The sequence below is a fragment of the Gobius niger genome (assembly GCF_951799975.1).
Source record: "Gobius niger genome assembly, chromosome: 8".
NCBI lineage: Eukaryota > Metazoa > Chordata > Actinopteri > Gobiiformes > Gobiidae > Gobius > Gobius niger.
In genome coordinates this window covers 17,266,295-17,283,736 of record NC_136859.1, presented here as the reverse complement: position 1 = coordinate 17,283,736, position 17,442 = coordinate 17,266,295, and the positions used below count along the sequence as shown (strand labels likewise).

General features: G+C 40.9%; 1 protein-coding gene across 1 annotated transcript in view; it reads right to left on the bottom strand.

Annotated features, from left to right (window-relative positions):
- LOC306966031 (collagen alpha-1(XIV) chain-like) overlaps positions 1–17,126 on the bottom strand; it is a 100,805-nt gene extending 83,679 nt beyond the window's left edge. Inside the window, exons 1-3 of the mRNA XM_079560665.1 lie at positions 16,733–17,126; positions 14,733–14,848; positions 2,196–2,309 (exon numbers count right to left, since the gene is read on the bottom strand). Coding sequence (XP_079416791.1) covers positions 2,196–2,309; positions 14,733–14,826 — 208 coding nt within the window. The 5' untranslated portion in view covers positions 14,827–14,848; positions 16,733–17,126. The remainder of the gene's footprint in view (positions 1–2,195; positions 2,310–14,732; positions 14,849–16,732) is intronic.
- Positions 17,127–17,442: the final 316 nt, after the last annotated feature.

Here is a 17,442-nt window from a genome sequence, read left to right as displayed (position 1 = left end):
GTTGTTTTCCTGGGCAAGATACTTGTTTTACCTGAGTGCGGCCACTGATACAAAAACAAAGTGATTGATTGGGTGAATGTTGGATGTAAAAAGTTTTGACCGCCTATTGAAAGGTAGAATAAGAATGCAACAGAAAAGTGCAGTTGCAACTTTGTAATAACCTAAAATGACACAATATTTATGTGCCTGTTGTTGTCACGTTGCTTTTTACTATACCAAGTACCACTTATTTGCAGTTGGTTTGGCTCATAAATCACAGGCTGCAGGTCGAATGAAAGTGACTTTGACAGTTTCACCTAAAATAAACTCTCGCTCCCCACAAACAGAGGAGCAGCATGTGGCAGAGCCCTCTCCTCAGCAGTTAATCCCGCCAGGTCCTCGGGTCACAATATCGGCCCCGTTTTAATCGTGACCCTGCATCAATCTGGCTCTCAATAAGGTGTGTGTGTGTGTGCGCCTCCTCCACACCCCTGTCCCGCGATGACGGATGACGGTGCTCGAGTGGTCAGATAAATCCCACTCAAGGGTCGCAGGGGGCAAGTGCAGCCAGTTCACAGACTCAAATCTAGGATCTAGTGGCTGCCAATCAATCTGATTTAACTGTTATTATGTATTTTTCCATGTTCTTTTCCTTTTTCAAATTCATATGGAGAACAAAGCAACATGTCAACTCCAATCTGATGAAGCACAAAGGAGGTAATCTATGCATAGCCGCACACATAATGATTTTTCTTGCAGCATCTTTGCAAAAGTTTGAGAAATCACTTCATATTACATTATATAAGAATAATAAACTAACTGGGCCAATCTATTGTTACTGCTTTGTGTTTATTAGGATACATATTGGTTATGTCTCGGAGTAATTTCTTTGTTCCATTAGTCATGAGTGGAAAACATATTTAGCAGCACCACTGCACCATAGGCTAAAGCTTTGTTTCTAAAACAAAGTCAGTGTATGTAACTAAACATTTGGAGGAATTGTGAAGGTCAAAAAGGTGCTTCTGCTTCTCAAAACAATCATCTTATATTGAGCCAGACTGTTGTATATACAGTAGTTTCCAGATACACACCAATAATACTTTATGCTGCATTAAAATGAATGAATGTGATTTGGGCTATACTGGAGGGGTGAATGATTTGAGAAAAATATTGATTACAGATCAATTTTTAAACTTCCAGGAGCACTAACTATAGAGGGAACACTGAGATATTTACTGCTAAAAGAATCACATGCATTTCAGAACAAGTTTGTCTGGAGATGGGCACCATAACACGGTAACACGGTATAAACAATTTAAAGTAATTTATCTCAAAAATACAGCAATAAAGAAAGTTATTTGGTTTCTCCAACAACAACTTATACTGTAATTACTACTGGTTTTGCTCAAAGAAACTGTCTCTTCATAGAGTAATATTGCTCTGGATATTGGATAAAGAATAATAGTAGAGGCACTTAAAAGGTACCAAGTTCCTTTAAAGTACAGGTATCTTTTTTTTCTCTCCTTTTTTTTGTAGGGGTCTACACTACAGACTTAGTGTTTTATATACCAGTTGCTAAGGAAGACGCCGCACACCCGGGAGGCGACACCCGGGCAGGGCAACAAAAGCTTGTTTCGGTCAAACTTACCTTTGTCAGACTTATTTTTTAGACCCCACATTTTCTCTGGAGATGAATAATGATGTTTCAAATTGCCATTAATCTTGCAATGCCATACTATTTTTAATCAAATGTTTGTATAGACACAAAAATATCATCCTACTGGAGGAAGTATAAATCCAAAACAATAGAAAGTCTGAAAACGGCTCCTCTACAGTCGAGAACAATACCATGATTTAGCACTTACGTAAGAGCCTTTAAAATTAACCACATAAAGCTGTCCCTGTCTGAACTCCATCAGGCTGCGGCAGGTGCTATCAGGCTCATTGTAAAGTGCTGACAGGGCCCACGTGTGCAGAAATAACTGTGCCTTGTCTCAAAACTTGGCTGAAGGGCTGAACAAATGTAGAGCCGTCCACATCGCTCACACTGTAATCCCTTCACGGTGTTTTGATAAGGAGAAAATTACATAATCCTTTTTCTGACAGACTCACTAAATACATGGGATCCTCGTGTCAAATCAGAAAGGCTTACTCATCATGGGGTGTGAGGGAGGGGCTGTGTGTGTACTGTATGTCTCACAGTGAGGTGACGTTACCTGAGGTGCTGTAGCTGAACAGGTAGCTCTCAAAGTCTCCCTTGGGCTCCTTCCATGTCACAAGCAGTTTGCTGGAGCTGAGCACTTTGAACTTGAGACGCCTGGGAGCTGGAGCTAAAAAAAAAAAATAGGAATATATTCAGATAATGAATTTATGAGGTAAAATGCTAAAACAGGTTCATCTATAAGAGTTTGAATTGTTATTTCACAAGGATAGTCCCAATTTTTCAGGGGTTTATTTGTACATGTTCGTTAGTCTGTGGGGAAACTAGAGCACACGGAGGAAACAGGGAGAAAATGTCAGCCACACAGCCAGGGAGTCAAACCTCTGACACCATAGTCATGTCGCGTTATCATTACTGACAAGAAATGACAAAGACTGAACTCAGTTTACAAGCCTTGTGACAGTCCCCAAAAAATGGGAAAAGATTTGATAAAAGGGTGTCCACTAAAGCTCAGAAAGAACAATTAATAATTTAGTAAGACAGTTTAATTATAATTTATCAACAGAAGATCATTTATAACACATGAAAAATTGCTTTCTGTGCTAATTCCAAGCCCACATAAATGATGATAGTACAAAAGTGGCGTAATAAAAAACAAGATCCAACAATAAGCTATGTTTCATTGCACACTAGGAGGCGCGCCGTTTGTTGAAATAAGGGAAGCCAAAAACATATTTTATAAACAAACATGCAAACTAGTCCGGTTCAGTGTTAGGGAGAGCAGAAAGCAGCACAGCAGGAAGCATGACCCCGCTCTGAGGTAAAGTAAGGGCTTAAGGCAATAAGGAAGTGATGTGTATTCCATCTATACAATATTTCAAAGAAATGAATGGACCGCAGTAGTCCTGCAGGCTGAGGTTAGCAGTAAAGCTGGGCTGCAGTGGTTAAAAATGGTGACAGGAACCATTGCCTCGGTGTATATACGCCGGATTGTGTGCAGTCCAAACTCTTACAAACACACTTGGAGGTCCATCTTTTAAAATGGGGAGTTGGTGAAAAAGAAGGTCAAAATAGGACTGCACCAAACTGCATAGAACAAAAACAGCTGCAGTCAAGTAAACAAGCAACTCATCATAAAAACTGAGAGAGCAGAGCCAAATGTGCTTCTCTACTGTACCCGAAAGGACCATATAATTTATATCTACATCTCTGATCACTGATGGAAAAAGTCTTCTTGATACTTAAAAAACTCTCAACAAACTCTATGGTTAATCATTTTGATACAACTTGTCACCAAATTTCCCCATGATTTCAGTCACGCTATGATCTCACTAACCCTTGTGAATTACAGTGTATTAGAAGCCAAATGTCAAAAATGACTGCTAAACCTGAGTTGCTGCAGCGAAGTGAGGACACAAACACAGTATTTGGACATGCCCTAAACCATTTGAAAGCTCTAATAGTCGCTGAGCTTTATTAAAGGAAGCCTGAGGGCACTGAGTTGAACTTGAATGGGAACACGTGCCTGGATATGAGTTCTTTTTGGGCTGGTTGATTGCATACTGTTTTTTAGCCATAGGATTTGGCAACTCACAATGTGGGGCTTTATCTGCTTTCATTTTGGATGATTGGCTCAACAACCTGAAAAAAACAAATTCTTATTATAATAAATGTTTGATTTGAACAAAGTTTCCAATATTTCCTACAAACCCTATTGTCAAACTTTAGTTAAGTTTTGCCTTTTGACATTGCAACTTTTTTTTTCCTTTCAATTGTTCAAAATGCATAAGGCGGAAGTGGCGTTATTACACTCCACAATAAGAATCTATGAATAATTAAAGTTAGCTGGGTCGCCCGGTAGATTATGACTCCCCTATCATTTAATGTGTGCTTGATAGTAGGGGAATTAAGTTGGCAGACGGGATACTAATAACAGGCTGAAAATTGCCTTGAATACAGTGATCTTTGCTTTGCATGTCAATGAAGCCGCTCAGCCACACACACACACCCCACTGATTTACCATCCACAATTAACAGCAATGTGACCCTCTCTTTCTCAGAGACGTCAAAGTCAACAAGTGTCAGACAGCAACAATGATTAATGGATGCGCGGAAAACAATGGCCACCAGAAGGCTTTGATGTCCGGAATACATCATCTTTTACAAAAGGGGAGCCTGTTGTTCGCTGAGAAAGAGGTAATACCAGCACTCACATTATTTTCCAATTGCAATTTTCCCTCTTTACAAAATTTCAGAAAAATTCAGATCATTATGGACAACGACAATACAAAACACTCCAACTGTGGCGAGCTCCAGATTGTTCATATTAAATAAATTGGGCACACTCCACACAAAAACCAGGATCATTGATTTATAAAACTTGTGGAGTTGGTGAGCCCCACAGTAGCTCCTGTCTGCAGAGCTTCTTTGCCAGAGGCTAAAACCCAAGCTCTTTGGCTCAGCCTCAGTGACTAGTGCTTAGCAACAGCAACCGGGGTAAATACTGCGGATTGAGTCGCTGAATCTTAATGAAAATATTGCAAACCCATCAATCTGTTCGGAGCCGTGTCTGTGTCAAGCGCGGCTTAAATGAGAGCTGATCTGGGGTACGGAGCGAGTAATCTCATCCTCAGTCGGTGCGAGGAGCAGAGTTGAAGATGTCAGCACATCGCAAACTGGAAATATGGATTATAACAACAGAGCAAGACCAGGGAAGACATGCTGGAGAACAAAGCGGCGGCAGGCCAATCAAATACTTGCTTTATAATCCGTTTTAACGCCTCAACTGCATAGTCTTCGAGTAAATGTCTTGACTGAGCTGTTTTATACAGTATACAGTATCAAGTGTATGACTGGGCAATGAGAAATGTGGAGAAATCGTTGTATTTGTGATTCAAGGATTTTCTTTTTTAATCCAGTGCTATGCTCAAACACAGACACCTGCTGTCTACTCTTCCCCTCCACCACCCCTATTAGTCAGCCTCTGCTCTGTGTGAATGACAGAGGAGTGTGGAGTCTCTAACGATGTGGTTTTATTTACTTCTTAAAGCGAACATTCATCTATTAAATGGACTGATTATGATCAAATTTAAATCCTGACAATATGGAAATTACAGCCTTAATCCCAAATGGTTAACGCATCTGCAAGTAAAATGTCAACTTTAAATGACAAAAAAATCCTCTCATTCTGCAGCTATAGCCAAGATCTTGGTTCCATAACTCTCGAGATGTCGCCCTGGGCCAAATACAACTTCAATTTTGACCCAAGAGCAACATCTGAGTCCGACAGTCGCCAAAGTTTGAGTGATTTGAAAATTGCATCGCCAAGAAAAAGGGTTGTTTGTCCCCTTTTGTATACTCTATATATACAAATCTGTTAAAGCCTATCAATAAGCAAGATGTATTTTTATTAACCTCTTACCCCCCTGAGTGCATTTTCTCCAGCTTTACCCAAAGTGTAACGTGTAACTTGGTTTGTCGCATTGTTGGGGAGGTTTTGTCACATTTTTGCAACGTTTTTTGTCATGTTTTTGTTTTTTTGTTGCTTTTTCATTAAATTTTCGTCACATTTTTGTCTCTCCTTTGACGCTTTCTCATCCTTGTTTTCATCGCTATTATAAGGTTTTTTCAATACGCTTTTTTGATTTGGGTAAAGCTGAACTGGAGAAAATGTGCTCGGTTCAGGTGAGGGTTAAGAGGTACTCAAATATCCAAAAGGTTTCTCCATGCGTCTGTGTGTCTTCAGTGGTTACCGGCACCAGGGTTTTACATTCATGCACACCAGGGTTTGGGAGCACTGGTCCAGGGGAGGATCTAGAGGGGTGGCACGGGGTAGCTGCCACCCCTAGTAAAGGTCTTGCCACCTCAGCTGCCACCCCATTGATGTGATGTAATGTGTCACATCCGCTCTAGAAGTTGGGTGCTTTACAGAGGCTCACTCTCAGTGCTTTTTTGACAGGACAAAGAATTACAACAACTTTATAGCTAAATAAGGAGCCAGGTGATGCTTCTTTGTCTTTTTTTTTTTTTTTTTATAAGCTTAAATTTTAATTGAGTTAGAAACCCCTTACTTATAAATAATTTTGTGAGGCTCAGCCTGCATCTAAATGGAAAAATTGCCTTGCGATCAAGCAACGCCCGCTATAAACATTCAACACTGTAAAATGTGTTGCCACCCCAGAAATGAACCCTGACCCTGCTTGACACCCCGTGATTTTTTTTCTAGATCCGCCCCTGCATTGGTCGCCAACACCTCCGGCTCAGCTTCACCCTGAGAGACACACACATTTGAAGCACGTTTTGACATAAATCGAAATTAACTGACTTTGCCTCTTTCAGTTAAAGGAACAGGCCACCGTTTTTCCATACTGAAATATTCTTACCTGAGTTTAGATGAGTTGATTTGTACCTGTCTGGTCGATGTTGTTAGCATTTGGCCTCTCCCAATGTATTCCTATAGCTCCAAACGGGGGTGAAGTTGGAAGCCACCATGCTCTTCCACGGGCACAAAGACCCGACAGGTACGTATCAACTCGTCTAAGCTCAGGTAAGAATATGTAAAAACAGTGGCCTATTCCTTTAAAGCTCTTAGCGCATTCCTACAAATTTCACTTCATCCACACTTTTGCCTTTACTTTTCCATGTTTCCTCCTCCTCATTTATGATTAACCCAATACTGCCACTCCTGCTGTGACGTATTCAGGTTACAGTAGTCCCGCTCATTGGATTTCAGAGATGACAGTAGAAGCTTTCCCGTCACGACCAGATAACTACTGTACATGGAGTGAGTGTGTTTTTGCGCCTATGCAGCTCTTTGCGCTTTTGATGTCACGGAGTGCGTCTCATTGGTACCACATCGACGCAGCTCACAGAGATTGTGCTTAACCCAAATCCACTCTGCCGTTTTTTATCTCCTCAGCTGCTCACAAGAAGCAGCTCTCTCCCCTTTATCCCGGGCTTTAAACTGTCTCCTTCCTTCGCTCCTTCCCTCTTTCATCCTGCATCCTTCGCTCTTCACTTGCTCCTTATTCTCAGTGGCTGAATGTCGCTCTGCTATTTTTCACTGCTTACCTGCGTAGCACTTATATCTCTGCTGCTTTGTGTGTGTACGCAAGTATGAAATCTCCAAAGAGCGACTGAACATTAGAAGTCTGCGGGATGAGCCCACTCCATGTGCACTGTATTGTAGGAAAAGGCCAGAATATTCCGGATGGCTGAAAGACGAGCTCAGTGCCAAATAGGTTCATTCTGTCTGGATGGAGAATGGGGAAAAAAAGATAGAATGAGGCAGTGAAATACTTTCCCGCTTTCTTAAAGAACGTTCAGCAAAAATAAGAAAAGTCTCATATCAAATCAACTAATGAGACTTTACAGAAACGGCAATTTGTCTATCCTATTGCCTAGAGCTTTATCTTGGCTAAGCTGCAACCAAAACTTCTTTCTTTTTTTTAGCCTAATTATTCACAGAAGCGCTCACACAGGTGCACCAGATTAATTAACTAAAACTTAAATTAATGAGGGTGTGACGGAAGCCACTCTGACAGATAACGGAATAAAGTGAATAAACACGAGGCGTTTTGCAAACTGTTTACCTTTGCTTTTGTTTTGGAACCAGGAGCAGAGCAACAGGTGTTCGCAGGAATGTGGACCTGGACACAGAACTCAAGATTGGGTTCATCCAAAGATGGATTATGGTTCCAGTGGGTTCATCCAGTGACAAAATATGAAAGCCAGGCATTTTCAACAAGATTCAAAGCAGTACTTAGCAGCTTGTTTACCTTAATAAATCCTTTTCGTAGTCTGGGGGTAATACAAGTGTTAACGGGATAATTGGGGGGTCTTTCACCAACACACACTAATGGAGCCACGAAGAAGAAGCTAACAGGCTAACGGGCAAAGCTAACTGCAGGCTAGTGCCACTTAAACAGTATTTACAGCCAAGTTTGAGTGAAAAAAATGATCTCCATTGGGTATTTGGATGTAGAATATCCCCTCTCTCCGTTTGTCTTTTCTTTCAGTATTTATCACGGACAATTAATGAGTAAAAAAAAAACGCAACTTGCTACCACACCTGCAGTGGCGCTTATGGCCTCTAGGGGCGCGAGTTAGTTCTGCTTTAAAGGAGTTTTATTGAGTTTGCCAATTGCCTCTACTGTGCCCTGGAGGCCGGGTGGAAAACTGCAGGCTTATTCGTCTAAATGTGTGTCTGTTTATTTATTTAGTTTATTTGGTTGGGACAGTGCATGTTGATGAACACACGGGACTCATGCATGTAAACGCGGCACGCTGGATTGTAGCCAGAAATTTCCGTCCATGTCCCACTCTCACACTCACCAATACACTTTCATTGATCCTGCATTTTGTAGCTACATATTTTTAGTGGAAGGAGAAACCGCAGGAAATATATGCAGGTGAAAACATGCATCTTCACACCGGCCTCAAATTTAACCTGAGACTCTCGCTGTGAGGCAAGAGCACTAACCGCTGTGCCGCAGCGCTGCCCTAATCCACTGATGGTCGATGCTTAATCCCTGCCTCTGAAAATGTAAAAACCCTGCATATTAACATGGTCTGATATCTACGTGTTTCTTAGTCTAATTAATACCAAAGAGGAAGTAACATAAGTCCATTGGTTTCATTATTAATCATTCTTTCAATCCTTGCCATACTTTTTATCACTGAGTTGCCAAAACATCCAGAAATATGATCAAATATTTCATTTTTGTCCAAAGGCACTGAGGAGGTCCTTCAGTGTCAAGACTTTGGGTAACATCCTCAGAGGTTCAGATCATTTTTAATTCATAACAGGTCGCTCTAAATCATCACCTATTTGTTTATGGTTAAATGGTTTCTCATCATTACCCCTCTACAGTTCATTATACGCGCCGTTATTGGCCAGCACGCTCACTCATACTAATTCACCAGGGCCCCCTCACATATGCAGGCAAAACAGAAACTGGGTAAACCTTTTTGCATTTGTTCCTGAGCACATAATCTTCTGTATTGTGTCCTGGAGTACAGTATTGACCCAGCTGTTAGCCAATCAGCAAAATCAATTCCAATAATTAACTATGCACACAGTCGATTCACGTAGGATTAGACACACATGCTTTCCTGCTAACTTGTTCAGGGAAACTGGGAACTCAATACTCAGGTAACCCAATGGCATAGAGGTCCACTTTATTTGTAAAACTTGCAGAAGTTTGATTAAAACTTTGGCAAATGTCCACAGTAGAAATAATGGCTCCTCTATTCTCAATCTCTGTGGCTTTGAAAGCAGCATCAAAAGCTGCCAGGTCAGATCGGCTCCTCAAAGAGCTCAGAGAGACAAAATTTACATTTTCTTACTCCAGACTCTTCAATGTTAAGACAACAGACAAAAGGTACTAAAACACAAATCTGACAAAACCACTTTCACAAAAGCAGTCATTCTTTATATGAATACAATAGGGCAATTGCCATATTCATTTTTCTGAAGTCCCAAATAATTATTCAATTCCTTTATCAAAGGGGGTAAACTGTATTTCACAGCACTACAGAAATCTCCAATTTAAAAAGAATGAAATAGAGGCTGTGATAACTAAGATTTTCTCCTTCAGATTATAATAACCAAAGACATGTTAGAGCCATAAACCAGGGAGGGGTTTCCAGAGTCCGTAATAAACACGGTGAGGCTTAAGTTTTATGCAGCTAAAATTTGGAGCAGTCTTCATGGGGATGTGAGGCCTCAACACTGACAATGTTCAAATCAGGGCTGAAAACAGTTCTTTTACTCGTGCATAAGACAACTGAAAGTATTTGATCTGCTTTTTACTGTAATACATGTTTATGTTGATGTATAGATTGATTTCGTCTGCTTTCTTGTCACTTTATGCAACTGTGCCTTTTGAATTGCCTTGTGTGAGACTTGTGCTCTGTATAAATTTGCCTTGGCAAGTGACGCATATGTGTTTGCTTCTTGATGGAAAGGTTCTTGAATTGGCCCGCTCTTCGTTAGAGGGAGTCCTTATCAGCAGGCAGTTGTGTTGTATACACAAACATCCTCCATGAGGAGAGCACAAAGTAGTCTCAAATCCCCTCTGAGCAGATGTTGCAGCTTAAAGGGGCAGCCTGAGCTAAATTAATGGCTATCACATGGTGCTTATTGAGGGGACTTTGCAGCACAGTCCTGTGAGGTCGCCCGGCTCCGCCTAAACTCTGAGATCTAACCTAATGCTAATTTATACCGCAAAGCCTTATCTCACCTACGGCTTCTGTCTGGCTAATATGAAAAGCGTGACCTATAGAACTGCTAATGAGTTGGAATAAAATAAAAGAGAAGGTTAAATACCTAACAGGAAACAGAGGGAGAGTGACGTAGAGAAACAGAACAAAGAAAGCCTGGGAATAAATATTGTGGAGGAGTGAAATAAAAGGCCTTTTCATTTTGGAGCAATTGCTGTATATTGAGGGGTTTGCAAAGTCAACAATAAGACAGAATTTAAAGTGAGGTCCTACTCAGCTGAGACCTGAAAACCTTGTTTTGAGTAAGTTAATTACAATTTCACTAACCTTTACTTTTTCTACACTACAACTACTACTACTACATTAAAACTAGGCTATTATTTATATTACTGTTGCTACTATCACGACAATATGGCTAATATAGTTTGACAGCTATAAAATATTTATGGATGCTTGCCTCATTTTTAAAGTTTTAAATGGTCTCGTTCCTCCTCCGCTAGCAGAAGTAAAAAAAACTAGTAATCAAGTAATTACCAGAGCATCATCCAGAGGCGACTGTAATGTTCAATGGTGCGGGACTAAATTTGGTCAAATGGTGTTGTCCATTAGAGGCTCACAAACATGGGATACACTGCCAACCCAAGTCAGGAACTGTCGCAGTTATTTTACCTTTAAAAGTGCTCTGAAATATTGGTTGAAAACTACACGCACACAGGTAGATTGTCCCTTTTTGGAGCATTGGGGGCATCTTTGAGGCTGATTGTGTGTTTCCTTGAAATGTCTGCATGTATTGTGTATATTTCTTCTGTATATTGTCTAAGTTAATGTTTGCTGATCTTACCTGCCTTAGGACAACAGATGAAAATTAGCTACTGTGCGAACTCCGGCATATTTACATTGATGCTCTTTGCTGACATGTTGATCAATATGTACTGTCCTAATTCAAATAAATAAATAAATTTCATTATTACTACTACTATTACTTGTATTCCAGTGAGGAGTTAAAGCTGTGCCTAGAGGTTTATTACTACAACTACTTATTTATTTTTATTATTTTTTTCTACAGTATGTTTCCAAACCATACAAAAGGACACTAAGCACTAGGGACTTAGTGCCACTTTTGCTTCTAATTTGAACTCTGAAGATCTCCATATCGCCGCAAGTTCAGTTACCTGTCTGCCGGACGGAGTCAGCAATTATCTCTCTTTGATGATCACTACAACTAAAACTCCTACCAATGTCCCGACAACGATTACTTTTACTTCTATCAAGGATTTTCTCAGCAAATTATTATGCACAACTAAGATTGGCACCAATGAAATGAGACACAGACAGCAAGGCCTGCCGATTATAATGTAGACAAACATGCAGGTAGGTAATGCTTTAAATTAAGGTGTTCTCATTAAGTATTAATAAGGTATTATTAAGCATTATCAAGATGCTTATAATACTTTTATCTGTTAACATACTAGTAGGACATTAATAATAATGTGCTTATAAAGATATTAACAGGTTGATCATTATACTGTAATCCACTGCATACTAATAGTCCATAAATAATATGCTTATTCATAACCTTAACCCTTAAAAGATTAATTCTTGTTAATCCTTGATGAGTCCACCTTAATCTGAAGTGATGACAAAAATTAATATATTACCGGTGTTCGACTCTGTTTGAATTTGTATCCAGAATAAATAGTGCATATGATTTGAGTTTATCACTACTATAACTATATAGAAATAAGAAAGTCTGGTCTGAAAACTCTCTGAGCCCATTATGCTGTCAGTGGCCTAAACCCAAGTCTTTCTCTTCTTCTTAAACAATATTGATCAGCATGTCAAAGCATAATGCCTACTATCCAAAGTTAAAAGTAAAATTTATGACAGTCGCTCAGAAACCTCCACAAACCTTAAACCACAGCAGACCTGCAGAACGAGCCCAGTTTGATTAAATGAGGTTTGCCGAAGTGAGGCGATATATATTGTGCGGCACATTGCACTGCAAATCATCTCGGCTTGAGGCACGTCTGTACAACACATTTATTAAAACTCCTGTGAAGCGTGGCAGCAGCGGCAGAGGGAGAGAGCCGCCATGCTGCTGGGGCGAAACTGGCACCGCAAAATGATCCAGAGTGTGATCCGTTCTGATTGGTTAGGCTCATGTGACATCATAATATAGTTTAAAACTGAAGTGGAGGACAAGACAGAATGATTTATTGCCGTATCACAGATGTTTTCACCAAGTTTATGTTAATAATGCTGTCATTATTAAACCTATGCGTGTAATTAAAAGGCTTGGGTACCGTCATTTTTTTTCCGATACGGGTACTTTAACGATACTTGGTTTTCTATACCGGTACCTGAATGATACTTTTTTTGATACCTATACTAAAATATTTGTCATATAGAAGCATAAAAGTGATGAATAATGTTATTTTTTTTCCGTTTCCTTCCATTTAATATCTTTACATTTGTATCATTTGTTTGAGGTGAAAGAACCAAGAGACTTCCTTCAACTACAAAAGGCCGGAAAAAATACACTCCAAAAGTACAGGCCCCCTTTCCTTGTAGTGATACCAATTGCCTTCAGAAGTTGCCTGATGATTTCTGAATGATTACATGGTGACCCAATGACTAAGTAGAGTCTACCTGTGTGTAATCTAATGTCAGTTCAAATACAGCTGCTCTGTGATGGTCTCAGGGGTCTGTTAAGAGACTATTGTGGAGCAGAAGCATCATGAAGTCCAAGAACACACCAGACAGGTCCTGGATAAAGTTATTGAGAAGTATAAAGCTGGGTTAGGTTATATACAGATTTCCAAAGCTTTGAACATCTCTCAAAGTACAGTTAAATACACAATCCAGGAATGGAAAGAATATGGCATCAGTGGAAATCTACCAAGACCCGGCCATCCTCCTAAACTTACTGACTGAACAAGGACAGCACTGACCACAGCTGCTACCAAGAAGCCTATGATAACCCTGGATGAACTACAGAGAGCTACAGCTCAGGTGAGGGAAACTGTTAGTCGGACACTGCACAAATCTGACAGTACGGCACTTTTGCATATCACACTTCTCAGTTTTTATTTATAAACTTCACGATTGTGTGTCACTTAGTGTGTGTCTTTCACATAAAATTTCAATTAAATATATTTATGTTTATGGTCCATAGTTTGGCAAAATGTGGAAAAGTTAAAGGGGGGCCATACTTATGCATACCACTGCATAACTAAAAACATGTATAACTGTGAAAAAATGTTAACGCTGTGCAACTGTTTAACTGTTCAATATCGGACACATCATTTGTTTGCAAAAGTGAACATATATTGATATGATTCGCACTTATTTTGAGGACTTTTGGCCCCTTTATGCTCCATTAGAAAGGACAGTTGAGGACGAGTGGGTAGAGAGACAGCATTTCAGTGAATTGTCGGAGCCGTGACTCAAACCCACAAAGCTGTTCGCCTCAACCGAATGCACCAGAGTTTGCCCTTTTTCAATTCTCAAACCAATACATTTTGCCCATTTTTTGCATTGTTTTGTAAGAACAATTGTGATCTCCAAATAACCGTAGTTATCGTTTTCCCTATAACAGAGCAGCGACCCTACATGAGACAAGAACTGCATAAAGTTAAACGGTGGGACTCTCGTTTCCCTCCTCCCTCCCCCCCTGTGAGCTTCTTTTTTTTTTTTAAACAACAGAGAGTTTCTTACGCTTTGAAAATACTCGAGTTAACTATGGGACTTAGGCGGAGTGCACCCCGGACGGTTGGTAGCCAAGGAGGTATTTCAAAGTAAAGAAATAAAAGGAAGAATTTAGTTTCCTCTCAACACCTGTAAATGCATATAATGTTGAACGTGTTCATATCTCAGTGCTGCACAAAGGGAAATTGCATCTATAAATATGCCTTGACAAAAAACAGAAGCCAGACAGTGAACGTATTCGACTCATTAAACTTCTGTAGAAATAGAAAGCTACTCATTAACAGCTGGTTGCTCCTGTGCCACAGGTTGGAGAACTAAGGTTTGGGTTTTTTTCCAGCAATATTCAACCACACAGAAGAGATTACTACTTTAAGCCAATCAGCCATTGAGATATATTGCCCACCATATGAAATCATCTAAAACAACGTAAATGCATGGTTTCCATGGTTGAATGATAGCCAGGATATTCAGGGAGTAATGTGGAAGACAGGGCGCAGGTGAGGAAAGAGACAGGGGGTTTCGGGTTTTGAAGGTCAGCAAAGGTGAGGCTCGAGGCGGTGCAAGGAGAGTGGAGAAACAGATGGGAGGACATCGGATGACCGTGAATGTGGGAGAGCGACGGCAGCACAAAAAGAGCAGAGCACCTCCTTAAAATACTCACCCTGCTCCTGCGCATTGGAGGGTGAATGGGAAACCAGGGCTTGTAGCAGCAGAGAAGCCCAAAAACACCACCTGATCCTTCCTACTGACAGCATCCTCACGGGCAGCAGTCTAGACCTTAACACATGAAAAATGGTATGAGTAAACACAGAAAAGCAGGCGCTGAACTGTTTTGGAAGATATCTTTTTCCTTTCGGGACGAGTTTTGCAATTGGGATTAGATTTGTCATTTAAGTCAAAGAAGTACCGTATTTTGGGACTATAAGTGGCACTTTTTTTTCATAGTTTGGCTGAGGGTGCGACTTGTACTCAGGTGCGACTTATATATCGAAGTATATAATTTATATACAGGTATCTGCTAAGACTGAGCACAAATACCCCCAAAAAGAAAATCATATTCTGCAGATTACAAGCTGCAAGCAGTGGAATATGGAGTCGAAAACGGTAATCGAGTGGCAGAAAGTAAGTTTTGACAGAGCGAGAAACTTGTGAGGGACTGGCAAAAAAAGGAAGGTTACTCTTACTGCAATGAAGAAAACTTAAAAAGCTAATCACGGGCTAAAAGCTTGATGGCCGCAGTGAGAGGAACGAGTTTGCCAATGGGTGCTTGAACAACGTGCTGCCGGGAGAGGCTTGTCAACGGTGCATCAGGGTGGCTGGTGCGACCTATGCTCCGGAGCGACTTATAGTCCGGGAAATACGGTACACTTTTAAGACAACGCAAGACTGAAATGGAAACTACTGTGGATTCAAGAGCCAAATGCGTTTAGGAGTAAACAAGTGTAAGCAAGCTATATCCAACAAATCCCAATAGAGACTGATTATCGAGACTGATTATTTTTGATGTTTTAGAGTCTATTACCAATTGATATGTTAATGGTATTGAAATTTAAGCCTGACTGCAGTAATTGTGAAGCCCTACAGAAAAGAGACACAACCATGACTTGCTAGAAGCCGCATCCAGTCTCGTATAAAGTGCCTTTTAGACGCAGGATCATCAACCACACACCTTACAGCCTCAAAACCCTAATCCCTGATCTGGAGTCAGTCGCTCTGTTTTATATCCACTTTGATACAATTACAGAGCAGCAGCCTAACAGTCTAGACTGACCACAGAGCGCGGTTAGGGCTCACGCCTACACAAACGGGGGAAAACAGTGGTCCACTTTGTCTCAGAAGAAGAAGAACAGATTTTTCACAAAAGAGCTGCGAAAGATGGACAAGACCCAGACAGAGGGATCGACAGACCTGGGATAGAGCGGACATAGTCTGAGTGCTTATAGCTGTGTGAGTGCAGATTTGGGCTAATAGGGGCAGCTCCTTACCCTCTCAAATCTAATCCATTTGCTGGTCCTCCTATGTCTACATACCCACGTTATCGGTTTTCACCAGGGATATGAAAAAAACATGTGCCAAACTTGTTGCACATTTTTCAAAAGTGTGTGGCATATTTTCAACCCATTCAAATCTGTACTTACTCAACCAATGATTTTAGCAGCAATAAGACAGATGGGCCTATTTACTTGGACAAGAACTAAAAAGTCAAAATAATGTTTTCTCTTTACTGTTTTTACACCTCTTTTCTATGATGTTTACATTGAAAACGCCTGTAAGATCCAAGCACATACACAGACTGAGCCAATGGGGGTCGTTTTTGTGCACTTTACCTCATGTCTGAGCTCACACAGTTCAGAGGGCAACTTGGGAGCAAACTAGGAGTTAATGAAAAGCAACATTTACGAGCATATCTTCCCAAGGCCATATGGCAACGAGCACATGTTCAAATTGTTTACCTTTGTTGAGCAAGTTATACGGTTAATACACAATAAATAAATACAAAAAATAGGACTTTGATTCCGTCGTGTTGATTTCAGAAACCGTCCCCAGGTCCAGATTTGTCTGTATTGATCTGACTTAATCAATGCAAGCCCCGTGGCGCGCACCTGGGCACTTTATCCAGCCGCACAAGTGAAACACAGTGAATGGAAAGCGTCACCATACCTGTCCAAACATCAGTTCCACGCGTCCTTTTATTCCCAGTGAAAATCCTCATAAGCGCCGCTTCTGCCGTGGCTACACTGCTCCCCTCTGTCCTTCTGCCCGTCTGCCTCCTCTTTCTTCTCACTCTTGTCCGGATACAATTCGGTCAGTCCGGAGTGGGTGTTTCTCCGCTTGTTATTCAGCCATTCCTCCCTCCAGCTATTCCTCTGTTGTTCCCCCGACCCTTCTCCCCGCGCATCAGAGCAGAGAATAGAAAGCCATAACCAAACCTGTGCGCTTCAACTTGGTCTTTCGGGTTTCTTTACACTGACCATGTGCCGCCGCTGGATAGGGAGTCGTTTCACTCGTGCGTTCCCGTGCGCTCTGAGCAGGTGCCTGATCGCGCATCCATCTGCGCTGGGGATTGGATGTTCAGGGCACAATGACGCAGGGCTCTTTGTAAGAAAGTTTTCACTGAATAGTTATTATGCTACCTCAGACATAAACGGTGTGAAGATAGTTTTTTTGTATTCATTTTTTAATGTATAGACTTGTTTTTGGTTTCGATGTAGTCAGCCTTTTCGGTGAAATTGCATTAAGTGGCAACAAATAGCAAAGGCGACAGCTGGGGTAGGTAATGTCAGGCCCGGGGGCCAAATCCGGCCCTCCAGCACAGAACCTCTGGCCCCCAAGATTAATTTGATCAATAGTACTACGACTCTAAGAGATCA